The sequence below is a fragment of the Euleptes europaea genome, chromosome 10, assembly GCF_029931775.1.
Source record: "Euleptes europaea isolate rEulEur1 chromosome 10, rEulEur1.hap1, whole genome shotgun sequence".
Classification (NCBI taxonomy): Eukaryota; Metazoa; Chordata; class Lepidosauria; order Squamata; family Sphaerodactylidae; genus Euleptes; species Euleptes europaea.
Window position 1 is genome coordinate 9,155,388 of NC_079321.1, and position 27,019 is coordinate 9,182,406.

At 46.9% G+C, this 27,019-nt stretch overlaps 1 protein-coding gene across 1 annotated transcript; it reads right to left on the reverse strand.

Annotated features, from left to right (window-relative positions):
* Window positions 1–1,937: 1,937 nt before the first annotated feature.
* On the reverse strand, window positions 1,938–26,811 carry MCM3 (minichromosome maintenance complex component 3). Its single transcript, XM_056856288.1, has 17 exons — window positions 26,731–26,811; window positions 25,173–25,285; window positions 23,576–23,784; window positions 21,507–21,637; window positions 20,416–20,654; window positions 17,811–17,919; window positions 16,197–16,350; window positions 14,024–14,155; window positions 13,173–13,381; window positions 10,961–11,135; window positions 9,307–9,433; window positions 7,323–7,473; window positions 6,301–6,441; window positions 5,785–5,888; window positions 4,194–4,285; window positions 3,214–3,286; window positions 1,938–2,136 (listed from the first exon to the last, which is right to left on the reverse strand). The coding sequence occupies exons 1-17, from the start codon at window positions 26,800–26,802 to the stop codon at window positions 1,938–1,940; spliced, it is 2,430 nt and encodes an 809-aa protein (XP_056712266.1). The 5' UTR covers window positions 26,803–26,811.
* Between the last annotated feature and the right edge of the window lie 208 nt (window positions 26,812–27,019).

Consider the following 27,019-nt stretch of genomic DNA (forward strand, 5'->3'; position numbering starts at 1 on the left):
CTAAAACTTACTGAGTAGATAAAAAGATACCTACTCATAGTTATTTGCAACCCTGCTTTCATAGGGACATTTTACTACCACAGATGTTGAGATTCCCACAACCTCCCCACTCTCTAATCTGGTGAAGCGGGTTGGTTTCCCCACTCCTCCACATGAAGCCAGCTGGGTGACCTTGGGCTAGTCACAGCTCTCTTAGGGCTCTCTCAGCCCCACCTACCTGGGGGAGGTGGATGCATCTTATTCTGGCGTCCAACGGTGATCTCTCTGCCTCGAGTGACTCTGCTAGTTTAGCCTCTTGAAAGAGTCTAGGCCCCTTCCGGCAGGGGTGCCAAACTCAACTGTTATGAGAGCCGGTCATGGCATAAATGTCACTTGGCTGAGCCAGGCCATGGCTCGCCAGCCCAGGACGAGAAGGAGGAAGAGTTGGCGGGCTCGCGGGCCGGGTAAGAGCTCACAAGGGGCTGGATCCACCCCATGGGCCTTATGTTTGACACCCCTGTTCTAGCTGGTGCAAATAAAAAGGGGTTATGTGTATTTGGCTGTGGACTAATAGAGCTGCCTGCAACCTCTTTCCACGAGAGGGGGGTGAGGATTCTCTCTCATGTTATAAAGCATCAAAATGATTCAGCCAGGGCCTAAGCTTCAAAAATCATCGTTCAGGCTAGATAAACTTGCAGAGTATGTAGTGTAGCCAAGCTGACGAACATTGTTAATAAAAAAAAACAAGAGAAGATTTTACAAAGAACTGGAAACTATATTATGAATATATTGCTAAGTAATTTAACTAGGTAGAAAGCCATAATCTGAGATGATTCTTTTTTCTTTTTCTGTAACCAGTAATCAATGCTAGTTTAGTGTTATACAGAAACATTACATACTAACGGGACAACTAAATAAGGTTATGATATATGAAAGCATTTCATCATCTTTATTTTTTTTTAAAAAACTTGCTCTTTAAATTCCAACTTTTGATATTGGCAAATTGAGTTTAAGTCCATTAACTATTCACTGATATGAAAGTGTAATATTTTAGTAAAGTAAAATATATAAACACATAGCAGGTCAATGTAGTTTTAACTAATCAATATTATGTTGTGTAAGCATTTGTTTTATATTAGTCCAGGTTAGAAGGGATTATAAACCCCTTCCAATTATTCACAAACAGTAACTTGTCCTAGAGATGTATTGACAGGCAGAATTGTTATGTCGTGTGGTTGTATGTTTTTTGTGGTTTGTTGTTGTATGTTTATATGTTGGGAAAAAATAAGTAAAAAAATCATTGTTCAAAGGTGACGGCACACACATAATGGAAACACACACAGATGAGCCCACACTGATCTCACAGTAGCTTTTTGGTTGTGAATACACTTTAATTGCCTCAGTAACCAAACACCCATCACAACGTTTGGGCCTTTTTTTAAAAGTCCCCATCACATAGTGAAGTTTGTGCATTTTAAGCTGTGAGTACATAATTTAAGCATCAATTCATTGTGCAGTTGAGGGAACGACGACGGGCAGCGGGAAGCAGCCCCGCGGAGCAGTAGCGGCCTCCGCAGCGAAAATGTTTTAACCGTGGGAACTTGGCACAGATGTTTGTTCTGACACTTGCAACCACCAGTCTATTTAGGACACGCTGAATAAAGCAGCTGACAAGGTAGGTAAGACTTTAAGTACTTCACAAATAAAGATTTTTCCCCCTTTCCCTTGAAACAGCAAAGGACAGACCTACGCAGGTCCTTCGAAAAGGTACCATCGGTTTTGGCTTTCCTCATACACACTGATCCAAGCTGAAAGGCAAAGTTCTCTTCATCTTAATGGTTTTGATCAGCCAAGCCAAGCTATCCTGATATGGGTTTTTTTTGGGGGGGGGGGAATGCCGCCTTACACAGTAGCTCCGAGCGAGGCGGGGGCACCTCCACCTTCTCCTAGGCACAGGCTCAGATCAGGAAAACTATGTCATCTGACATCATGATCTGGTTGTCGTCTTGCATCTGCTCCAGGGCCGCCTTCACCTCAGAGGACGAGAAGGGCTTCGGCCTGTCCTGGTTGACGGACTTCATCAGGTTCTCCAGGCCCACTGACTGGGCGTGAGTAGATCGGAAGACCTCCAGAAGGGCGGCCTTGAATTCTTTCAGCCTACGCGAGGAGAAGAAAACAGTGTTAATGACGTATTCTACCCAGTGCCTCAGGAGCAGCTCCCTTCTCCAGCCAGAAAGGCAAATGGGGCCTACACAGAAGAGGTCCTGTTCGGCACTGGGCAGCTTTAGTCCAAGGTGAGTGCATTGCACTATGAAATGTAAGGTCAACGCACTGCAGCAACCTGCACTGGTTAACAGTGGCAGGCTCTAATCTGGAGAACCGGGTTTGATTCCCCACTCCTCCACATGAGCTGTGGAAGCTAAACTGGTGAACTGGATTTCTTTCCCCACTCCTACACATGAAGCCAGCTGGGTGACCTTGGGCTAGTCACAGTTCTCTTACAGCTCTCAGCCCCACCTACTTCACATGCCTGTTGTGGGGAGGGGAAAGGAAGGCGATTGTAAGCCTGTTTGAGACTCCTTAAAAGGTAGAGAAAAGCATGGTATAAAAAACCAACTCTTCTTCTTCTTGAACACATGAAGCTGCCATATACTGAATCAGACCCTTGTTCCATCACGGTCAGTATTGTCTACTCGGACTGGCAGTGGCTCTCTAGGGTCTCAGGCGGAGGTCTTTCGCATCACCTACTTCCTGGTCCTTTCAACGGGCGATGCCAGGGATTGAAACCTGGACCTTCTGCATGTAAAGCAAATGCTCTACCTCTGAGCCACGGCTCACTTTTCTCCCCAGTTGGGACTCAAAGTGGACTTTTCCCTCCCTTCTCTCACAGCAACAATCCTGTGAGGTGGGCCAGGCTGAGAGTGTGTCCCAAAGTCACCCCAGCAAGCTTCCATGGTCGAAGCAGGAATCTGAACCAGGATATCCTAGGATTCTAGCCCAACACTATGCACTATGCCACGCTGAAAAGGGCATAACTTCAGCTACTTCAGGGCATAATTTCAGGAATCTGAAATTCCACAACACCGCGAATCTCTAGAGGTAGTAATACCCTGGGCAGCTGGCTGTAGGAACACCATCTTGAAAGATTCTGATCTTCTGGCTGAAGAGGACAGCCACGAAGTTGCTTTAAATCATTTTTTAAAAACAGCTTTCTCCGCCCTGCAAGATACCCACCTAGATTCATCCAGCTTTGTTTTAGTCTCTCCAGTTCCTGGAGGATCAGGAGATTTGGGAGTCCGTGCCTGAACTGGAAACATCAAGGCAGAAAAGAATGGAGTTAAAAATAGAATTTAACTTATTCACAGTTCACGCACCATTTATTATTTTAAGAAGCCGAATACTTCAATGAAGAGAGTACAGCTGTGTACATGGAGCTAGCTAAGCCATCTTCTTGCAGTTGATGAACACAGTTAATTATTTCAAAAGTTAAAGCACTGTCATTTATCTTTTGCCTACCCTTGAGTAACATTTTATTCACTGAACAGAGCAGTTATTGAAGCAATCTTTTTCTCCCAAAGCGTATTTCAATCATACAGCCAGGAACCTCAAATAACACAAGACAAAAGTTGTATCAAGTGGTCTGCGTCTACTCAGGGAACAGAAGAGTTGGTTTCTATATGCCAACTTTCTCTACCACTTAAGGAAGAGCCAAATATATAGAACATGCTAACAGTTAACAGAGTTGTAACACCTGCAAAGAGCTTTTTCAAAACTGAGTTTTGCTGCAAATTATATATACAAACTCCTTTCCCAAGGCTCAAACAGAAGTCTCACTCCATCTTTACTGTGCCAATTCAAGGCGTGGGCAGCCTCAATTTGCCTCAGAGCCATGTGGGGAAAGAAAACGTTCAAGAGAAAATACATATCCCTTGGTAACGCTCAACTTTCTTACCAACAAGGCTCCCAGCCAGCAGCCGGTACTTTTGTCTTTGTTTAGCCTTATGGCTCCTTCTACCAACCTGCTTGGTCAATGGTCTCCATGCATTCAGGGGACAGCTACCCCACAAAACAAGAGGGAGAGAGAACAAGACCCCATTGGTTGAGAGGGAGATGCCAGAATGAAGGTTGTACGAAGCACAACGGCATCCTTTACAAAATAGCTGCTTGACTCTACTCCATCTGGTACCCAGAGAAGGATCAGACCAACAACTCACCCTCAGGCATTTCCTCTTCCTTGTCACTGAAGTCATAGGGGTCATATGATTCCCCTTCTGTGGCCGTTTGATCACTAGAACGCGTCTTCCTTCTAAAGAAGGACAAAGAAGTTAACAAAAACATTTATTTAGGTAAAGGTAGTCTCCTGTGCAAGGAAAAGTTGAGGACAGCAGGAAAAGAGGAAGACCCAACAAGAGATGGATTGACTCAATAAAGGAAGCCACAGCCTTCAATTTGCAAAATCTGAGCAAGGCTGTCAAAGATAGGACATTTTGGAGGACTTTCATTCATAGGGTCGCCATGAATCGGAAGCAACTTGACGGCACTTCACACACACACAGTCTCCTGAGCAAGCACCGGGTCATTATCAGCCCATGGGGTGACGTCACATCCTGACGTTTACTAGGCAGACTATGTTTATGGGGTGGTTTGCCAGTGCCTTCCCCAGTCATCTTCCCTTTACCCCCAGCAAGCTGGGTACTCATTTTACCAACCTCGGAAGGATGGAAGTCTGAGTCAACCTGGAGGCGGCTACCTGAAACCGACTTCCATCGGGATCAAACTCAGGTCGTGAGCAGAGCTTTTACTGCAGCTTACCACTCTGCACCATGGGGCTCCCAGAGGGCAAGTATTCAGGTACCTGTTATTCTCACTGTCTGTGCTTTTGCCAATTGAATGCCATTGAAATAACAGAATGTGTTGTTACTTTACTGTTCATTTTATAAGGATATTCAGTCCCTTTATATAACAGGTTGAGTATCCCACATCCTGACAGTTTGGGACCAGAAGTGGTCCGTATTTTGGATCTGCCCAGATTCTTCTTCTAGTTTTTAATTATGTAACATGAGGCTCTGTATTCATTAATCCATTCATAATGTCATGCTCTTTCAGAAGTTTCTGTAAGATTATTTTGGGGAATTTTTCTATCTAGAAGGTATTATCAAAGATGCTTGGTTTTGCAGTTCTCAAAACTGTGAATTTGCGCCTGCAGAGATAACATGCCTCATCTTCACAGCAAAAATGTTATAAAATAAACATACAGTTGAGAAAAAAAAAGACCTTAATCCCATTGTTCCTCTGCAAGTCTATGTACACAGAATCAACACCTTACCTCTTAAGCGCCAAGTTTCAAGAAGTTCAATGAACAGAAGATTGTTTGGAGTGGAATAGATCTGCACAAGGAGCAAAATGTGAGGAGGGAGGGGCAAGCAGTAAAAAAATGAAAGGGAAACCTTTTGAGCAGAACACTCCATGAGTCTTTATGTAGAAAACTATGATTTAAATCAGATTCAGATTTATTAATACAGCATAAGCCAGTAAAAACACATGTGTGATTTAAATCGTCTTACTGACTAGTGATTTCAATTGTGATTTAAATAATGATTTAAAGCGATTAGATTTCAATCAAATCCACCCTGGCACCAAGCCAGCCGGCAGCTGGAGGAGAGTGTTTTAAGTCGCAGGAAAAATCTGCTCATACCCTTGAAGCTGATAAAACGTGCAGTCTGCAATCCTAGCAACAGGATTAAAACACAAACACACAATTGAGGTTTGCCTTCTCCCCCCCTTGTCTTTTTTTTTTTGGTCTACCTCTTTTTCTGCTTTTGTTTGGTTTCCTGTTCGGCTTCTTCATCGGTTTCTTCCTCTGTATCATCTCTGGACTGCTTCTTTCGTTTCTTTTCTTTCTCCAGAACCTTTGAAAACAAGTCAGAAACCAAAAGAATCCGTAACTAGGTCAGCCAGCCAGGCATCTGCTCCAGTGGCAGAAGAGGGGTTCTGTCTCGAAGCACCTACCTCCTAACAACATGGAATTTCATGCAGGAAGAGGAATCGGTTAAGGAAGGCAATTAAGGGGAGACAAGATAGAGGTCTATAAAATTATGCACGGTGTGGACAGAGTGGACAGGGAGAAGCTTTTCTCCCTCTCTCATAACACTAGAGCGCAGGGTCATCTGCTGAAGCTGGAGGGCGAGAGATTCAAAACAGATCAAAGGAAGTATTTCTTCATGCAACACATAGTTAAATGGTGGAACTCCCTGCCCCAGGATGTGGGGATGGCTGCCAACTTGGGAGGCTTTAAGAGGGGAGTGGACATGGTCTACATACCTTTTTGAAGTAGGCAAACTGGACCAGATCCAAAGCAGCCATGGCATCCTCCTCATCAATGGTTTTACACATTCGGGCTTTGGCGTGTGCGGTGGAGAGCCGGATCAGCGTTTCCAGCGTACGGGCCGTGATAGGGCAAGTCTGGAAAACAAGAGGGACGACTGTTGAAGGACCAAATGAAATGAAAATGAAGCCGATTCAGACATTCACGGCTGATTTTCCCAGATCCGCGTAACTGCGGGCACAAATCCTAACGCCATGCAGGAGGCTTTGCAGTTGAACAGTTATAAGAACCCGGTTTCCTGTGTGCTAACTACAAAGTTGTAGATGCTAGGCATGGCTTGGGTGCCAATCCGTTACTGCAATAGCAGCTCCTCTGCCAGAATAACCTTTCTGTCTCCAGAGGAGGGGAGAGAAATGTTTGCCAATATCCCCTACTCCTACTGCAGACTCCCAAATTGCTCCTTGCTCTGTTCCTTCACAGCCCCCAAGTCAAAGAACCATGTATTGGTGGTGGGAGAACAGATAAGGCTGCAGGGAAAGGAGGGAGGCAGGGAACTTTCTCCCTCCACTAGCATGGTTTCTAGAGTTGCCAGCTCCCAGTTGGGAAATACCTGGAGATTTTTGGGGCAGACCCTGAGGACGGCGGGATTTAGGGAGCGGAGGGACTTCAATGCCATTGAGTCCAATTGCCAAAGCAACCGTTTTCTCCGGGGGGGGGGTACTAATCTCTATCGGCTGGAGATCAGTTGTAATAGCAGGAGATCTCCAGCTAGTACTTGGAGGTTGGCAACCCTAATGACTCCACTTACATTGCTTGGAGCCCTAAGCCAGCATGCCTTTCCTGAGCATCAGAGGTTGCCTGCAGCACATGAACACACTAAGCTGCCTTCTACTGAACCAGACCCTTGGTCCATCAAAGTCAGAATTGTCTACTCAGACCAGCAGCGGCTCTCCAGGGTGTCAGGCTGAGGTCAGAGCAACAAGCAACCTGGTCAGCAAAACACAGCTGAATTACTCACCCGAGCGACGTCAGAGTTCACCTCTTCCTGACTGCGAAGCTCAGAGTAGGACTTGGCTATGAACGACGCTGCCTCCTCGGTCAACACCGGCTTGAGCATCTTGGCAAAGCTGATGTATTTCCTCATGAACTCCACGCTTACTGTCTTCTCTCTATTGGACAAACCAAAGTTATCAGCCCCGGTTAGCATTTGGAGGGGAGTCCTCCAAGGAATACCAAGGTCACAACAGGGAGGCAGGCAATGGCAAACCGCCTCTGAATGTCTCTTGCCTTGAAATCCCTTCGAGGTCACCATAAGCCAGCTATGACTTGACAGAACAAAATAAAAAGAAATAGTTTTTATAAAGCTAGGAGTGTTGCAGAGAGAAGGAAACCTTTCTTCCTTTCAAAATACTACAACTTAGGATTTCCTAGTGATGTGGATTAGCGTAGGGGAGAGGTTCACAACACATCAGTCCTTGTGAGAAATACTTCCTTCGACAACGAGTGATTAAATATGGATTTCACTGCCAGAGGATGTACCAATGGTCACAGGCATAGACGGCTGTAAAAGGGGATTAGTCAGATTCATGGAGGAGAAGTCTATCAGTGGCTACTAGCTGTGGTGTCTAAAGAGAACCTCCATATTCATAGGCAGTAAATCTCTGAATTCCAGTGTTGGGAGGAAACACTGGTCCATCAAAGTCAGTGTTGTCTACTCAGACCGGCAGTGGCTCTCCAGGGTCTCAGGCGGAGGTCGTTCACATCACCTACTTGCCTAGTCCCTTCAACTGGCGAGGCCGGGGATTGAACCTGGATGCTTCTGCATGCCAAGCAGATGCTTTACCACTGAGCCATGACCCCTCCCCCAAAAGGTAAAAGGTCGTCCCCTGTGCAAGAACTGGGTCATTCCTGACCCATGGGGTGACGTCACACCCCGACATTTACAAGGCAGACTTTTGTTTACAGGTGGTTTGCCAGTGCCTTCCCCAGTCATCTGGAAGCCGGGTACTCATTTCACCGACCTCGGAAGGATGGAAGGCTAAGTCAACCTTGAGCCGGCTACCTGAAACCAACTTCCATCGGGATCGAACTCAGGTCGTGAGCAGAGCTTGGACTGCAGGACTGCAGCTTACTGCTCTGCACCACGGGGCTCCTATATTATGTTCTTATTTTATTTCTGACACTCACTGCCAGAAAATGTGGTGACAGTCAGCGGAGAACATGCCTATCCAGAATTGTTAGTTATGAAAGCTAAATGGGACCTTCACGGTAAGAAGAAGTCTACCTCTGAATGCCTGACGATAGGCACTAACAGCAGGGAAAGGCTGCTGACTCCACACCCTGATTGTGAGATTATAGGAGGAATCAAGTAGGCCACTACTGGAAACTCAAAGCTGAGTCTAGATTTGGAAGTTTCAAAAGCCAATCAATCTCATGAAGCTGCCTTATACTGAATCAGACCCTTGGTTTGTCAAAGTCAGTATTGTCTACTCAGACCGGCAGCGGCTCTCCAGGGTCTCAGGCAGGGGTCTTTCCCATCACCGACTCGCCTAGTCCCTTGAACTGGAGATGCCGGGGATTGAACCTGGGGCCTTCTGCATGCCAAGCAGAGGCTCTACCACTGAGCCACGGCCCCTTCCCTAAATGAACACATGAAGCGGCCTTCTACTGAATCAGACCCCTGGTCCATCAAAGTCAGTATTGTCTACTCAGACCGGCAGCGGCTCTCCAGGGTCTCAGGCAGAGGTCTTTTACATCACCAACCTGATCAGTCCCTTTAACTGGAGATGCCGGGAATTGAACCTGGGACCTTCTGCATGCCAAGCAGATGCTCTGCCACTGAGCCACGGCCCCTCTCCTGTAGGCACACAGGAGCTCTGTCCTGCTTTTGTGCTGTTTCAATGAACCGTGTCCAAACTACTTTCCAAGTCGCCTGGAGCTCTGAGAGCAGCAGGCTAGAACTCTTAAACCAATGCAACCAGAAGGGAGGAGGCAGCACTTACTTCCGTCTCTTTGGCCCATGCAGGAGGTTGTCGTGTTTTTCATATACCTGCAGCTCCTGCTCCTCCTCCTCCGCAAGGCCGGGGTCCTCGGTCGCCAGCCGCTCGACTGAGCTACCCAAAGGCATGACTGGAAGTACGTGAGAGGGTTACTAGGATACAGACAAAGATAACCTAACCCTTTTCCTAAAATCCATTTTTCCACAATTGATATTAAGAACCTCTTTCTCACAGAATAAACCTAATTGGTTCCAATAACTTTCTCAGACCAATCTTGGTCAAAGAAATTAGGACCGTGTCGCTGCATAAAACACAACTGGGATTTTTTTGTTGTCCCAAAGTGGGCGGGCAAATTGCGGAGCAGATAGATGCCTAACAACATTGCTTATATACAGATTGAATAATAAGGGCGGATATTGCAGGGATACAAAGGGTATTGTAGAGCTTGAGAAGGTGCAGAAAAGAACAAGCAAAATGATCAGGGGACTAGAGCAACTGCTCTATGAGGAGCGGTTAAAATGCTTAGGGCTGTTTAGCTTGGAAAGAAGGTGTTTAAGGGGAGACATGACAGAGGTCTATAAAATTATGCATGGTATGGAGAGAGTGGACAGGGAGAAGCTTTTCTCCCTCTCTCATGATACCAGAAGGCAGGGTCATCTGCTGAAGCTGGAGGGTGAGAGATTCAAAACAGATCAAAGGAAGTATTTCTTCACACAACACATAGTTAAATAGTGGAACTCCCTGCCCCAGGACGTGGGGATGGCTGCCAACTTGGAAGGCTTTAAGAAGGGAATGGACATGTTCATGGAGGAGAGGGCTATCCATGGCTACTAGTCAAAATGGATACTAGTCATGATGCAGACCTATTCTCTCCAAGATCAGAGGAGCATGCCTATTCTATTAGTGGAACACAGACAGGACAATGCTGCTACAGTTGTCTTGTATGTGGACTTCCTAGAGGCACCAGGTTGGCCATTGTGTGAACAGACTGCTGGACATGATGGGCCTTGGTCGGATCCAGCATGGCCTTTCTTATGTTCTTATGGAGCCAACACACATCCCTGTTTCGCATCCTTACAGGTTGGAATCTTATCAGTTAGGGAACCAGAGGTTCCCACCCTGATTCGGGCATAGGTATCAGTGTGCAGCTCATGTAATAAAAATAATAACCGCTTAATGGGTTTAAATTGAGGGTGGAAAGGTACCAACTGGATATTAGGAAAAAAATGTTTGCAGTAAGAGTTGTTCAACAGTGGAATCAGCTACCTGGGGGGGGTGAGCTCCCACCCCCACTGGCAGTCTTTAAGAAGAGGCTGGACAAACACTTGTCAGGGATGCTCTAGGCTGATCCTGCATCAAGCAGGGAGTTGGACTAGATGGCCGGTACAGCCCCTTCCAACTCTATGATTCTATGATTCACTAAGCAACACTGGGATTGCTACGTGGAGGAAGGCAACGGCAAACCACCTCTCCTCCTCTCTTGCCTGGAACACCCTGTGAATGGGGTCACACACATACTGAGGCCTGTCACCTGGTCCCATTAACTGGAGATGTCAGGGATTGAACCTGGGACCTTCTGCAACTCTGAGGAAGATTTTTCCATTCACCTTCTCAGGTTCTCAGAGAGGGCCCAGGTGAAAAGATGACAGACACTCACCATCCCCGTCTTGTTCACCATCGGCTCGGTAGCGGTGCATCCTCAAAACGTGGTCCGAGATCTCCCGATCTTGCTCCGGATCCATCTGATCCAAGACAATGAAGAGCAGATCGAAGCGGGAGAGCAAGGAGTCCTGAAGGCCGATGTTCTCCATCGGGGTTTTGTACTGATCATACTGTAAAAGAGGCAGGAACAAGGTCATGTCTGCTCTGCGGCAATGAGGCAACAGGCTGTCGCTATCGAGAAGGGAATCGGATACTTATTGGTGGGGAAGAGAAGAGATTCAGTGGCGGTCTCGGAAACCAGAACAGGGCGTGCACCCCTCACCCACAGTCCCAACTTGTGAAGTATTATTGTGTGGTGGTGGTGGTGGTTGTAGAGGAGGAAGAAGAGGAGTTGGTTTTTATATGCCGACTTTCTCTACCACTTAAGGGAGAATCATAAGAACATAAGAAAGGCCAACAGGGTTTCTGGTTGCCATGGATCTAAGCAGATAGTTTCCACATTTCTCACAGTTCATCACCCCATCCATCCCTTTGCCCACCTCTGAGGGCCTTCAAAAGCTCCGTTTCGTAGAATCATAGAGTTGGAAGGGACCACCAGGGTCATCTAGTCCAACTCCCTGCACAATGCAGGAAATTCACAACTACCCCCCCACACCCCTAGTGACCCCTACTCCATGCCCAGAAGATGGCCAAGATGCCCTCCCTCTCATCATCTGCCTACGGTCACAGAAGCAGCATTGCTGACTGATGGCCATCTAGCCTGGGACCTTCCGAATGCCAAGCAGATGCTCTACCACTGAGCAAGGGACCCTCCCCATCAGCAGGCAGCATGTGCTTTACAGATTTAAGAACATAAGAGAGGTCATGCTGGATCAGACCCAGGCCCATCAAGTCCAGCAGTCTGTTCACACAGTGGCCAACCAGGTGCCTCTAGGAAGCCACAGACAAGACTACAGCAGCAGCACCATCCTGCCTGTGTTCCACCGCACCCAAAATAATAGGCATGCTCCTCTGATACTAGAGGGAATAGGTATGCAGCATGACTAGTATCCATTCTAACTAATAGCTAATAACTAATAACTAACTAATAGCCATGAATACCCCTCTCCTCCATGAATATGTCCACTCCCCTCTTAAAGCCCTCCAAGCTGGCAGCCATCACCACATCCTGGGGCAGGGAGTTCCACAATTTAACTATGCGTTGGGTGAAAAAATACTTCCTTTTATCTGTTTTGAATCTCTCGCCCTCCAGCTTTAGCAGATGACCCTGTGTTCTAGTAATCAAACCGGCTTACAATCGCCTTCCCTTCCCCTCCCCACAACAGACACCCTGTGAGGTAGGTGGGGCTGAGAGAGCTCCAAGAGAGCTGTGACTAACCCACGGTCACCCAGCTGGCTTCGTGTGGAGGAGTGGGGAATCAAACCCGGTTCCCCAGATTAGAGTCCACTGCTCTTAACCATGCTGGAAAATGCTGAAAATCAGCATCTGTAGCAATATGTGACCCAGCGTGGTGTAGTGGTTAAGGTGTCGGACTAGGATCTAGGAAACTGAAGTTCGAATCCTCACTCCGCCGTGAAAACTTGCTGAATGACCTTGGGCCAGTCAAACACTCTCAGCCTCGACCCTGGCAAGTATTTGGATGGGAGACCTCCAAGGAATACTAGGGGTGTGACACGGACAGGCAATGGCAAACCACCTCTGAACGTCTCCTGCCTTGAAAACCCTATGGAGTCACCATGAATCCAGCGTGGTGTAGTGGTTAAGAGCAGTGGTTTGGAGTGGTAGACTCTGATCTGGATAACTGGGTTTGATTCCCCACTCCTCCACATAAGCGGAGGAGGCTAATCTGGTGAACTGGATTTGTTTCCCTACTCCTACACACGAAGCCAGCTGGGTGACCATGGGCAAGTCACAGCTCTCTTAGAGCTCTCTCAGCCCCACTTACCTCACAGGGTGTCTGTTGTGGGAAGGGGAAGGTGATTGTAAGCCGGTTTGATTCTCCCTTAAGTGGTAGAGAAAGTGGGCATATAAACATCAACTTCTTCTTCCGTTCAGCCCTAAGGGGGGCGTTGTTTTATTGCTGATTGAACTGGGTTTTTTAAAAATCATCAACAATTTGTTTTAAACATATTTGGCTGGATCTTACAGATCTGATCCCCTAGCACAGGTGCTTTCATGGCCGAAACACATTGAATGAAGTACGTACCCTTCCATACACCGGGTTGGCAGCCGCGAGGACACTACAGCGGGCGTTCAGCTGGGCCTGAATGCCTGCCTTGGTAATGGTCACATGCCCCTGTTCCATCACCTCGTGGATAGCAGTGCGGTCGATGTCAGACATCTTGTCAAATTCGTCGATGCACACCACTCCCCGGTCCGCTAGGACCATGGCCCCTGCTTCCAGGCAGCGCTCCCCTGAAGACAGGAAGATGAAAACACAACCCAAAAAGGAAAATTGAGCACAATACCCCCAACCCTTTTTTAAAAGCATGGAGTGGAATATCTGAAAACAGAGGCACAAAGTCCATTAAGCGAAAGAAGAAGAGTTGGCTTTTATATGCTGACTTTCTCTACCACTTAAGGAAGAATCAAAGCGGCTTACAATCTCCTTCCCTTCCCCTCCCCACAACAGACACCCTGGGAGGTAGGCGGGGCTGAGAGAATTTGGAGAGAACTGTGACTATCCCAAGGTCACCCAGCTGGCTTCATGGGGAGGAGTGGGGAAACAAACCTGGGGGGTTACCGCACTTGTATTAAAAGTTTGAAAACGTTATAAAAAATACTGTTCGCACTTTGTTTGGCCCCTTTGGCTGTGAAGACATCTTCCAACCATTTATAAGCCATTGTATCCAAAAACCCTTATAAAGCGATGTTTTTATAACATTTTCAAACTCTTAATACATCTATGGGAATGAAAAGTGCAGTAACCCCCGAGTTCTCCAAATTAGAGTCCACCGCTCCTAACCACCGCTCTTAATCACACCACCAAGCTAGCTTATACTACCAACTGCCTTTAAGAAAGACAACATTCCCTTTGCAAATCAGTGTGCTTCTCACCCGTTTCCTGATCTGTTGTGACAGCAGCTGTCAGGCCGACACCAGAGGAGCCCCTGCCGGTCGTGGCAATGGCCCGGGGAGCGGTACACAAAACGTAACGCAGCAGCTGAGACTTTGCCACCGAGGGGTCGCCTGAAACAGAAGGTGACAGTGGCTAGTTATGAGTGCAACGAAGAGATTCCCTCCCGCGTCCTACTAGAGAATCTGAACTAAACAGAAGCAGAGATCTCCAGGATTTATCATATTAAAGGAGACCTTTAACTCTGATATCACAAAAGAGTAAGGGGGTATGGTCCGGTTCGCTGAACTATTCACCAGCAAACCAGACAGTACACCTGTAGAAACTTTTATCAAGAAAATATTTTTTATTGAGCAAGACGGGGAAAATAAATGCAGGCATGAAAAAGTTAGCCCTACAATTACTGTAAAGATAAAAGCTTAAAGCATCCAAATTCCTAACACTATTTAATCATATTATAGCAATTGTGTGTGTAAAGTGCCGTCAAGGCGCAGCCGACTTATGGCGACCCCTTTTTTTGGGGGGGTGGGGGTTTCATGGCAAGAGACTAACAGAGGTGGTTTGCCAGTGCCTTCCTCTGCACAGCAACCCTGGTATTCCTTGGTGGTCTCCCGTCCAAATACTAACCAGGGCTGACCCTGCTTAGCTTCTGAGATCTGACAAGATTAGGCTAGCCTGGGCCATCCAGGTCAGGGCATTATAGCAATTAAAAGTTTTAAAAAGCAAATCAGGTTTCACCATATTGTCTCACTGCTTTTAGGGATTATCAAAAAACCCAAGTTACCCAAAAATCTTACCTAGAGATCTCACCTATTCTTCTGAGACTTCTGGCCAGAGAAAATTGATTTACTTATATTTTTTAAAAATCAGTCTTATCTTTCTTATATTTACCGAAAAATATCACTCTTATCTTACTCTAATTATAATCTATTATAATCATGTGATCATATCTAGATATCTGATTGGTTATAACTTAATATGAGATAAGCAACATAAGTGCAAATAAGCCAATCAGCAGGTGCATATGAGATACATCTAGGGTTGCCAGCTCCGGGTTGGGAATTATCAGGAGATTTTGGGGGTGGAGCCTGAGGGCGGGGTTTGAAGAGGGGAGGGACTTCAATGCCATAGAGTCCAAGTGCCAAAGCGGCCATTTTCTACAGGTCAGCTGTCAGTGAACTCTGTCGTTTAGAGCAACCTTCATCTTGGACAGTTAGTTGAAACAGTTTCAGAAAGAAGTTAGATTATTTGCTTTTTAATAGAGGTCAAGAGCTCTGGGCTGGGAAATACCTGGAGATTTGGGAGGTGGAGCCTGAGGAGAGCGGGGTTTGGGGAGGGGACGGACTTCATTGCCATAGAGTCCAATTGCCAAAGCGGCCATTTTTTACAGGTAAACTGATCTCTATCGGCTGGAGATTAGTTGTAATAGCAGAAGATCCCCAGCTATTACCGGGAGGTTGGCAACCCTAGATACATCTGATATAGCAACATAAGGCCAATCACATCTCTCAATAGGGATGCCAACTTCCAGGTGGAGGCTGGAGATCTCCCCGCCATTACAACTGATCTCCAGCCAATAGAGATCAGTTCCCCTGGAGAAAATGGCCGCTTTGGCATCCCCAAACCCCGCTCTCCTCAGGCTCCACCTCCCAAATCTCCAAGTAATTCCCAACCAGGAGCTGGCAACCCTAGATGTATCTCATATGCACCTGCTGATTGACTTATTTGCACTTATGTTGCTTATCTCATATTAAATTATAACTCTTGACCTCTATTAAAAAGCCAATAATCTTTCTTTCTGAAACTGTTTCAACTAACTGTCCAAGATGACGGCTGCTGTAAACAACAGAGTTTACTGATAGTTGAAAAGTGTGTGAACTCTCCATCAGCTTGCAAACTCAGCAAGAAAAGGAGCAATATCGTTGCTTCTGCTACAAGAGGGCTGAAAGGGCCCTCTTGTAGCTGAAGTAATCTGCCCCCACTCCAACCTACTCTTACAGGTCCAGGAAGACCTGGAGAGCCGCTGCCGGTCTGAGTAGACAATACTGACTCTGATGGACCAAGGGTCTGATTCAGAAGAAGGCAGCTTCATGGGTGTTCATGTGTTTAAGGTCCCTGGGAGGTTTCACAAACCGGTCTTCCCTCGGGTCGTACCAATGAGCAGGATGTTGATGTCCCCTCGCAGGCGGCTTCCATTCTCCAGAACCTTCTCTACCCCTCCCAAGAGCATGCAGAGAATGGCTTTCTTGATGTACTCGTGCCCGTGGATACTGGGAGCCAGAGACCTCGCCAGCTGGTCAAAGATATCCTAAGCAGAGACACAGGGGAATAATGGCATAGAAGAAGAAGAGTTGGTTTTTAAACACTGACTTTCTCTACCTTTTATGGAGAATCAAACAGGCTTAGAAGAAGTTGGTTTTTATATGCTGACTTTCTCTACCACTTAAGGCAGAATCAAACCGGTTTGCAATCACCTTCCCTTCCCCTCCCCACAACAGACACCCAGTAAGGTAGGTGGTGATGAGAGAGCTGTGACTAGCCCAAGGTCACCCAGCTGGCTTCGTGTGTAGGAGTGGGGAAACAAATCCAGCTCACCAGATTAGCCTCCGCTGCTCATGTGGAGGAGTGGGGAATCGAACCCGGTTCTCCAGATCAGGCTCCAAACCATCACTCTTAGCCACTACACCACTCTGGCTCTCTTACCATCACCTTCCCTTCCCCTCCCCACAACAGACACCTTGTGACGTAGGTGGGGCTGAGAGAGCTCTAAGAGAACTGTGACTAGCCCAAGGTCACCCAGCTGGCTTCATGTGAAGGAGTGGGGAAACCAACCTAGTTCACTAGATTAGCCTCCGCAGCTCATGTGGAGGAGTGAGGAATCAAACCCGGTTCACCAGATTGTCCGCCACTCCTAACCACCGCTCTTAACCACTGCACCAAGCTGGCATAGAAGTAGATGAGCATGTGCCACCCCACCCCACCCCCCGATAACTCACAGTGGTTTCAAAGGGAGAGGGGAAGCATGAAAAGCCTTGCCGGTGTGGCACAGTGGTTAGAGAGTTAGATGACGACCTGGGACAACCGGGTTTGAATCCCCCACTCCGCCATGGAAGCTTGCCAGGTGAGGCCTTTGAGCCAGTCACAATCTCTCAGCCTAACCTACCATAACAAGGTTGTTGGTGTGAAGATTGAGCAGAGCAGGGAGGGGAACCACATAAGAAGCCACTTTGAGTTCCCCCATCAGAGGAAAAAAGCAGGATATTAATGTATTTAAACAACTGGTTATAAATGTATGGCAACAGCAGCTAGAGTCACAGTAGCAGCAAAATGGAAGTCAGGCAAATGCCTAGAGGAAAGGAAGAGTAAATTAGCAGAATATGTGGTGATGGCAAAACTGAGAAACTTCTGGAACCGAAGGCCAATTAAAGAATTTCAAGATAAATGGAAACTCTATTATATATACTCCTCTCAAAACATGGGCTGAGGGGGAAGATGCGACATGAGAGATAAAATTTAAGATTGAGATTATTTGTTTTATATAATGCTCTGATATTACAAATAAGAAGTAGCTCAAGATTATATATGTTATTATATAATCAATATCATATCTATTATATATTATATCTTATTATATAATAGATATACATTAATAACACGTTTGTATCATGGTTACAGTACCCTTTTCCGAGTGCCTGGAGCACCCTTCGGCAAACCCGGATTCTCCCCCGCAAACTGCGCAAAATGCCCTAGCGTCGCAACTTCGCTTACCTTGGAGCGGCTTTTGCTAAACCTTTTTATCTTGGAGATGTCGCTGGCTAGGATGGTACACAGGTTCTCCTTGTTCATTTGCTTCACGTGGCAGGCGATCAGAATGGTCCTGGGTGGGGGACGGACACACAATAAATAAGACAAGACTGCCTCTGGCTTGGCAACAGTTCTGGACATCCTGCTGAATCCTCGCTGGAAACAAAAGTGCTTTAAAAACCAGTCTGTTCTGCTCTGTTTGCAGTGGGACCTTTGAGAGAAAGCCCCCTTCCAAATGTTGTAACTTCCTGATAACACTCCCGCCCTCGTCACTAGGGACATCAGCTGCCTCCTCATCATTCAAAGAAACTCTGCACAATCTCTTTCTCCTCCAGACAATGCAGGGAACTATTTTCACAATAACCAAAATAAAGAATACTCTTATGCTGTTTCAATATGACATGAAAAAATACAGCATATATTAACAATTATTAAGACACTAAAAATGTATATAGTCATATAACATTTACACACACATATACACACACTTAACATACAATGTATAATATCTGTTTAACAAATCTTATGTCTATAAGTAAATATAAAGGGATCTTTCTTTCTTTACAGAGGCACCTCAATGGAGCCACAGGTGAGTTAATCGACAGTTTATATGAAGGTTTTGAAGTTCTTATCTCTTTCTTTTTGCAAGAAGAATTTCCAAAGGCAAACGTGAAGAAGACGACTTGGCAGCCTTAAATAAAGTCGTTTCGCTATTATTCCCAAGGAGTTTTAGCCTTTTCAATTCTCCTCCTGAAGAATGTTCAAATTGTACTCATAGCATTAATTCTTGAAGGCAGTAACATTCCCCTGCTTCGTTTTTGCCAAAAGCTTGGTCTTCTCTCTTCTTGCCTTTGGAAATTCTTCTTGCAAAAAGAAAGAGATAAGAACTTCAAAACCTTCATATAAACTGTCGATTAACTCACCTGTGGCCTCTGTAAAGAACATAAGAAGAATAACTTTATATTTACTTACAGGCATAAGATTTGTTAAACACATATTATACATTGCATGTTAAGTGTGTGTATATATGTGTATGTAAATATTATATGTCTATATACATTTAAAGTGTCTTAATAATTGTGGGAACTCTTTTCAGGCAAGGCCCTAACCAGACAACCTCATTTGCCTCCCTTCCAAAAGGTTCATGGTACCTCAGCATGCGCTAGTACCTGAGAAATGTGAATAAACTGGAGAGGGGAAAAAAGTAATAATAATTGTAGTGCTGATCTTACAGAAAAGGCAAGATGAAAAACAAGGCGGGAAAGAAATGGGTTTTGGAGATCATGAAGGGGGGGAGAGCTTTACAGGGAGAAGACAAAACTTTCCAGTTCCAGTACAAATGAGCACCTGTATGCAAATATGCATTTAGGCATAAGTTAATTATACCTTTGGATCCATCTTCAAGGCAGCCGTTAAATAATGAACTACGGATAGGCTAACAGCCTTACCTTTACTAGGCAGAAGGTATATTAAATGATAATAGTGTGAACACACTGAAAAAATGTGAGATCAATAGAGAAATAAAAGATCTTATAGAAGATTTCATGTTCACAGCCTTTGACATTGTGTGTGTGTGTGTAAAGTGCTGTCAAGTCGTAGCCGACTTATGGCGACCCCTTTTTGGGGTTTTCATGGCAAGAGACTAACAGAGGTGGTTTGCCAGTGCCTTCCTCTGCACAGTAACCCTGGTATTCCTTGGTGGTCTCCCATCCAAATACTAACCAGGGCTGACCCTGCTTAGCTTCTGAGATCTGACGAGATCAGGCTAGCCTGGAGCTGTCATCGAGGATAGTTACATGGTATGTTGGATGGGAACGAGATGGGCAGATTTTGTATTGTACACCCCATTACATTATACGTACATACACACTGTGCACTGTATGTTATTTCAGAAATTTAGCAGAAACAAAGCAACCCTTTTGTCTAAGGATCAAGTTAACAGTCCCAAATGAAGAGACACAGGCAGGAATTACCGAGACCTGGAAAAGAATGGCAAGACAATCAATAGAAGGAGCACTTGATCCCCAGGGAACAAGCCATGGAGCGCTGCTGAGGACCGGATCACAATGGATCCACCCAGGTAATTGCTCAGGACCTCAGATCTGCTACCTATTAAGAACTGGAGCAATCGTGGATAAAGGGGGAAACAGTTTCTGGCCCATTCCAAATGCATATTGTCTTGCTTCTCCTTCCCCATTTGATTGGCCCTCTAGGCTATCAGGCATAAGACTATTTCATGCATAGAGTAACCTATAACTTTCATACATGGCTTTCAATACCAAAAGCATTTCTCCAAATGAAGGACTGGAGGAGCTCGCATCGGCCCAGAAGAACCGCCTGTACAGACAAGAGACAATTTGTGAACCGCCCAGAAGAAAACGGCATGGACACGACAAACGACGGCAGCTTTTGGAAAGCCAGTTTGTTGCAAGACACAAAAGGACAGGAACTTGGATAGGCAGAAGGAAGCAGCAGTATGCTATTGCCAGCAAGGAAATTTGGGTTGGAATTATAAAAACAAACTCCAGTTGTAAGGTCAACGTGCTAAGAAGCGTGCTGCCCAGTTTACCTGAACGTCCCTGAAGTGTAGCCGCCTTTCTTCCCTGGCAGGCAACGGAAGGTCCCGATGACCTGCACTCTGTCGCCGGGCTTGACCGCGTCCACCAAATCGTCATCCAGAATAATGTCCACGGAGCGAGGGAGCTGCCCGGCGGGCGCTTTCTCCGGCATCTCTTGGATGGCGATGGTTTGATGGTCCTTGTAGGTAGACAGGCCGTACTCGGTCTCCAGAGGGTTGTTCTCTTCATCCTGCACAATGTATGTAAATCCAAGTCATTGGGTTTCAGAGAGATCAGTAAAGACGTTTCAATGCTGCAATAGAAACACTCAGCTCTGAGGTTTTCTTTACTGAGAATTCCAGGTGTGTGGCTACGGCCACCTCTGGGAGCACCGAGGAGGAGGAGAAAGGAGGAGAAGAGTTGGTTTTTATATGCCGACTTTCTGTACCACTTAAGGAACATAAGAACACAAGAAAAACCCTGCTGGGTTCAGACCAAGGCCCATCAAGTCCAGCAGTCTATTCACACAGTGGCCAACCAGGTGCCTCTAGGAAGCCCCCAAACAAGACGACTGCAGCAGCATTATCCTGCCTGTGTTCCACAGCACCTAATATAATAGGCATGCTCCTCTAATCTTGGAGGAAGAATCAAACTGGCTTACAATCACCTTCCCTCCCCTTCCCCACAACAGACACCCTGTGAGGTAAGTGGGGCTGAGAGAGTGTGACTAGCCCAAGGTCACCCTGCAGGCTTCATGTGTAGGAGTGAGGAAACAAATCCAGTTCACCAGATTAGCCTCTGCCGCTCATGTGGAGGAGTGGGGAATCAAACCCGGTTCTCCAGATCAGAGACCACCGCTCCAAACCACCGCTCTTAACCACTACACCATGCTTGCTCCCTTGCCAATAGGCATTCTAGGGACCTCAACTTTCCCTTTTTCTTTCTTTAGTACGTTTCTACTATAGGTAGAAATGTAAGATTGAAGGCACGCAAATAGCGCCTGATTAAAAAATCTCATAATCACAGAGAAGATCCATTTATTCACAACCTGGGTTTCAAATGAGAAAGGGTTTTAAGAATTAGATGGCCCCCCTCGGCTCACTTTTGTGGGGTAAACGGCACTGGATGGAAAAGCTTCCAGAGATGTCATATCTGTATACCGGCGTTCGATCGTTTTCTTGGTAGCAGGGCAGTAATGCACACTGCGGACAATCTTTGGGCGCACCAAAGAGCCTGGGGAGAAGAAGAGAGAGAGAGTTAAAGAGAGAGTCCAGTTAAAGGGGCCAGGAGGGTAGGGGATGCCAAAGACCCCTACCTGGGACCCTGGAGAGCCACTGCTGGTCTGAGAAGACAGTACTGACTTTGATGGGCCAAGGGTCTGATTCAGTATTCATGTGTTCAAAACATAGGCAGGCAGGAAGGGGTGTTTAATGCTGCCTCCCCGATTCTCCCCACACCAATTCCCCCCGCCTCAGCTTAGAGGTCCCCCATCCAAATACTAACCAGGGATGACCCTGCTTAGCTTCCAGGATATGACTACATCAGGTTAGCCTTGGCCATCCAGGTCAGGGCCAGCATGGGTAAAGAAGAGTTAAGCATCACTACAATGGTCTTTTTGCTATGCAAAACAAAACATGCATTGGGGGTGGGGAGAAAGCAGCAGCTGAAGGGTTCTCAACCCTTCCACCCATGCTGGTTCTTCCCCGCATAGCGGTGTAGCAAGATGGCATTATATCCACCATATCATATTTATACTGGGCTCCCCTCTTCACCAACATCTCCCAAAGCATGCATGAGGGATCCAAGTGCATTCCCGCCCCCCACCCCCGGTAACCCCTACCCCCACAGGAGGTAGAAGAGGAACACAGACTCCATTAAGAGATGAGAAAATGAAGTTGCACTGGGAAAGGGACAAGGACCGTGGCCGATATTCCTCTATTGCTATCTATCAACGTAAGTATTTTCCGGACTAGGTAGTTTCTGTGTTATTTGTTTAAATGCTTATGCAAGGGGCATTGAACTCAAGTGTTACAAGAGCTGGATAAGACATAAATGTCACTTGGTCGAGCTGAGCCATGCCTCTCTAGCCCAAATTGAGAGTGGGGGGGGTGGCTGCCCCGTGGGCCGGATAAGAGCTCTCAAGGGGCCGCATCCAGCCCACGGGCCTTACATTTGACAACCCCCACCCCCGGCTTATGCTCTGCTGCATGTTTCTTTCACCTTGGTTTTAGATTTCTGTTTGTTTTGACAATTTCTATAGTCCCACCCCCTTTGTTCGAAGTCCTATATCCTGTTGATGGTACTCAACTATGCAATTTGACTTGGGGAGGAGCAGTGGCTCAGTTTTAGAGCATCTGCTTGGCATGCAGAAGTTTCCAGGTTCAATCCCCAGCATCTCCAGTTAAAGGGACTAGGCAACTAGGTGACGTAAAAGACCTCTGCCTGAGACCCTGGAGAGCCGTTGCCAGTTTGAGCAGACAATATTGACTTTGATGGACCAAGGGTCTGATTCAGTATAAGGCGCAGTGGTAAAGCCTCTGCTTGGAATGCAGAAGGTCACAGGTTCAATCCCCAGCATCTCCAGCTAAAGGGACTAGGCAAGTAGGTGACGTAAAAGACCTCTGCCTGAGACCCTGGAGAGATGCTGCCAGCCTGAGTAGACAATACTGACTTTGATGGACCGAGGGTCTGGTTCAGTAGAAGGCAGCTTCATGCGTTCATGTGTGTTGAGTCTGAGCGAGAAAGGTGGACTGTCAGTAAAAGGTAAAAGTTCTCTGTGCAAGCACCGGGTCATTCCTGACCCATGAGGTGATGTCACATCCTGACATTTTCTAGGCAGACTTTGTTTACAGGGTGGTTTGCCATTGCCTTCCCCAGTCATCTCCCCTTTACCCCCAGCAAGCTGGGTACTCATTTTACCGACCTCGGAAGGATGGAAGCCTGAGTCAACCTTGAGCCGGCTACCTGAAACCAACTTCCGTTGGGATCGAACTCAGGTCGTGAGCAGAGCTTTGGACTGCAGTATTGCAGCTTACCACTCTGCACCACGGGGCTCCTCCTTTATCGGGACTGTAAGTAACCCCGATAAAACAATACAGTACTCTTGGGTATCGAAGTCCCAACACGCCACTCTGCAGTTAGCATTTCCGTCTCCAGGGCTTTCCCACTCACATTTTGTCACAATGCCCTCCACGCAGACAATGCAGCTGAGAAACTGGGACGTCAGAGTCCGGGGCGTCACGTGCTTCGACCCGAAGCTACCTTCAAGACCGATGTAGAACTCTTCATGCTGCTTGGAGTACGTGGCATCCACGGAAGCGACCAATTCCTTCAGGGCACGCTGGAATGCCACCATCTCTTCAAAGGAGTTGTTCAGCAGGCTAAAGGAAAGAGGAACAGATCCTATCAGCCCTGCGGCCGGAAAAAGCCAAGAATCAATCCCCACGGCTGCGTCAGCCCTACAGTTACCGTGTGAGGTCCAGCAGCATCAACGTCTTCTGCCATTCATCCCAAACACTACAAATTTCCAACAGGAAAGACTCTCCCCCTAGGAAACGTATTGCCTTCTGCTGCATTTCATAGTTGGAAGGGACCACAAGGGTCATCTATTCCATGTCCCTTCACAATGATAGAAATTCACAACTACCTCCCCCCACACCCCTACTCCATGCCCAGAAGATGGCCAAGGTGCCCTCCCCCTCATGATCTACCTAAGGTCATAGAATCAGCATTGCTGACAGATGGCCATCTAACCTCTTCTTAAATATCTCCAGGGAAGGAAAGCTCACCACCTCCCGAGGAAGCCTGTTCCACTGAGGAACTGCTCTAACTGTTAGAAAATTCTTCCTAATGTCAAGACGGAAACTCTTTTGATTGAATTTCAACCAGTTGGTTTCGGTCTGACCATCTGGGGCAACAGAAACAACTCGGCACCCTCCTCTATATGACAGCCCTTCAAGTACTTGAAGATGGTTATCATAACCCCTCTCAGTCTTCTCCTCTCCAGGCTAAACATACCCAGCTCCTTCAACCATTCCTCATAGGACTTGGTCTCCAGACCCCTCACCGTCTTTGTTGCCCTTCTCTGGACACGTTCCAGCTTGTCTACATCCTTTGGTTCCCTCAACAGCACTGTTGCAAATCAACACCGGCAGTGTCCACACAGCACCAGTTCTCTGTGTGGCTTTCATTGCTACTGCTAATGGCCATCTAGTAGTTTTTAAAAGGCAACCTGCCTGCCCTTTTTGGTGCAGAGATATAAGAGAAAAGGTCCATCTCTGAAACAAAGGGCCTAGGAGGGTTTTTTTAAGCTGGGAATACAGACAATCTAATAGATCGATTAATATAATGCTATAGTGATATTGCAATTGCCAATCTTTTAAAAAAATGAAGAAAGCTTGCTGGCGCTAGGGAAAATGGTGGCTATAGGTGGCACTGATACAAACAAAACGGTGCTGATATGGGGCGGGACCTGCAAAAACCGCACACTTCCTTGTTCACGTGGGACACATATGCTTTTGACTTCATTCTTTCAAAAAAGACTGTACCAAACCAGGTTTGGGAAAGATGGCCGCAAACCAGGAGGAAAGCAGGAAGTGGGCAGGTAGGGGACTGCCTTGTTTGGTTCTCCCCCCGCCCCCCCTCCCAAAATACTTGTTGTGGTTTAGTCCTCAAATCAGAGCAAATCCTCCGTGTGGTAACATTCTTAAGCGTCAACCTATCATCAAATGAAGCTCACACATCCAAGCGTATCAAATTCAAAACATACCGGTTGGCTCTCTTCTCGTTCTTCCTTCGGAGGTCGTTGATATTGACAATCAAACGGTACTGGTTGTCACTAACCATGGTGCGGACTTTACTCTGGTAAATCCCTTGGTCCTGCTGTAACAAAAAGAACACAGCACCGCCGAGATTTTTACTTTCAAGACGCTAGTCACCAGGTTGCCATTAGGCCAAGGAAAGCTTCTGCATCGAATTATCTAAAACCAATCATTGCACATCTAGAGGAAACAGCTGCTTTGGAGGGTGGATTAGATCTCACCGAGGCCCCTCTCCTCTCTGAATCCCGTCTTCGCCAGGCTCCAACCCCAAAGCCTCCAGGAATTTCCCAACCCAGAGCTGGAAATCTTACAAGACTGCTTTGCGTGCCTAGGGTCTCATGGATGCCCACGATACTGACATGACCAAGCCAATAGAGGCTACGATGCCTCATTTATTTATGTGTATTACATACATTTGCACACCCATAGATGCTCTCAATTTCCAAAACGGGACTCACGCCTGCCTAGGAAGCACAACCTCCTATTCAAAACCACTGCATCCCTGACTTACAAAATACTCTACACATGCTCATAGCTGCTTTTTTTCTTGCTACCTGCCACTTCCCAGGACTAGAGCAACTGCCCTATGAGCAGTTAAAACGCTTAGGGCTGTTTAGATTGGAAAGAAGGCAGTTAAGGGGAGACATGGTAGAGGTCTATAAAATTATGCATGGTGTGGAGAGAGTGGACAGGGAGAAGCTTTTCTCCCTCTCTCGTAATACCAGAATGCAGGGTCATGTGCTGAAGCTGCAGGGTGAGAAATTCAAAACTGATAAAAGGAAGTCCTTCTTCACACAGCACATAGTTAAATTGTGGAACTCCCTGCCCCAGGATGTGGTGATGGCTGCCAAGTTGGACGGCTTTAAGAAGGGAGAGGACATGTTCATGGAGGAGAGGGTTATCCATGGCTACTAGTCAAAATGGATACTAGTCATGCTGCATACCTATTCTCTCCAGTATCAAAGGAGCATGCCTATTACATTAGGTCCTGTGGAACACAGACAGGACCATGCTGCTGCAGTCGTCTTGCTTGGGGGTTTCCTAGAGGCACCTGGTTGGCCACTGTGTGAACAGACTGCTGGATTTGAACGCATGAAGCTGCCTTATACCGTATCAGTCAGTATTGTCTACTCAGAGGCCGGCAGCGGCTCTCCAGGGTCTCAGGCTGAGGTCTTTCCCATCACCTCCTTGCCTGGTCCCTTGAACTGGAGATGCCGGGGACTGAGCCTGGGACCTTCCGCATGCCAAGCAGATGCTCTGCCACTGAGCCACAGCCCCTCCCCAACTTGACAGGCCTTGGTCTGATCCAGCATGGCTTTTCTTATGTTCTTAAAGCTTTCTGGGACTAAGTGCACTTTTAGTGATGACTAAACTGAGGCTGTCGTACTGTGGTCACATTATGGGAAGACCCGACTCATTAGCAAGGACAATAAGGCAAGGGAATAACACTACCCCCCCCCCACCACCACCACCACCACCACCACCACCACCACCACACCGACTCACCTCGTCTTCCAAGAAATCCAGGTATTCTCGCTGAGCATCTCGCAGTTCCGCATCGTCCACGGGAGCCGCCATCCCGACGTGTTCCGAACGCTTTGTTTTTGCACGCTTAAGGCCGGACCTCCCTTAGCCCAACCTGTGGCGCGAAAAACTGATCCACTTTTCCCGCCAAGGGGGGGGAAAGGGGCGTGGTTAGAACGTCCCTTCGCCCGGCCCCTCCTCCTCCTTCTTTCCATTGGACGGCTGTGCGGCTGCTCGACCAATAGAAAGAAGCACAGTGGAGAGACCTCCC

What these genes read in the sequence shown, in the direction of transcription:
- MCM3 (XM_056856288.1), bottom strand. Translation starts at nt 26,802, where the DNA reads ATGGCGGCTCCCGTGGACGATGCGGAACTGCGAGATGCTCAGCGAGAA. An exon ending in CATCAACATCCTGCTCATTG is followed by an intron (nt 14,156 to 16,196) that starts GTACGACCCGAG and finishes CTTCTGTTTCAG; the next exon opens with GCGACCCCTCGGTGGCAAAG. An exon ending in CATGGGCCAAAGAGACGGAA is followed by an intron (nt 7,474 to 9,306) that starts GTAAGTGCTGCC and finishes TTTGTCCAATAG; the next exon opens with AGAGAAGACAGTAAGCGTGG.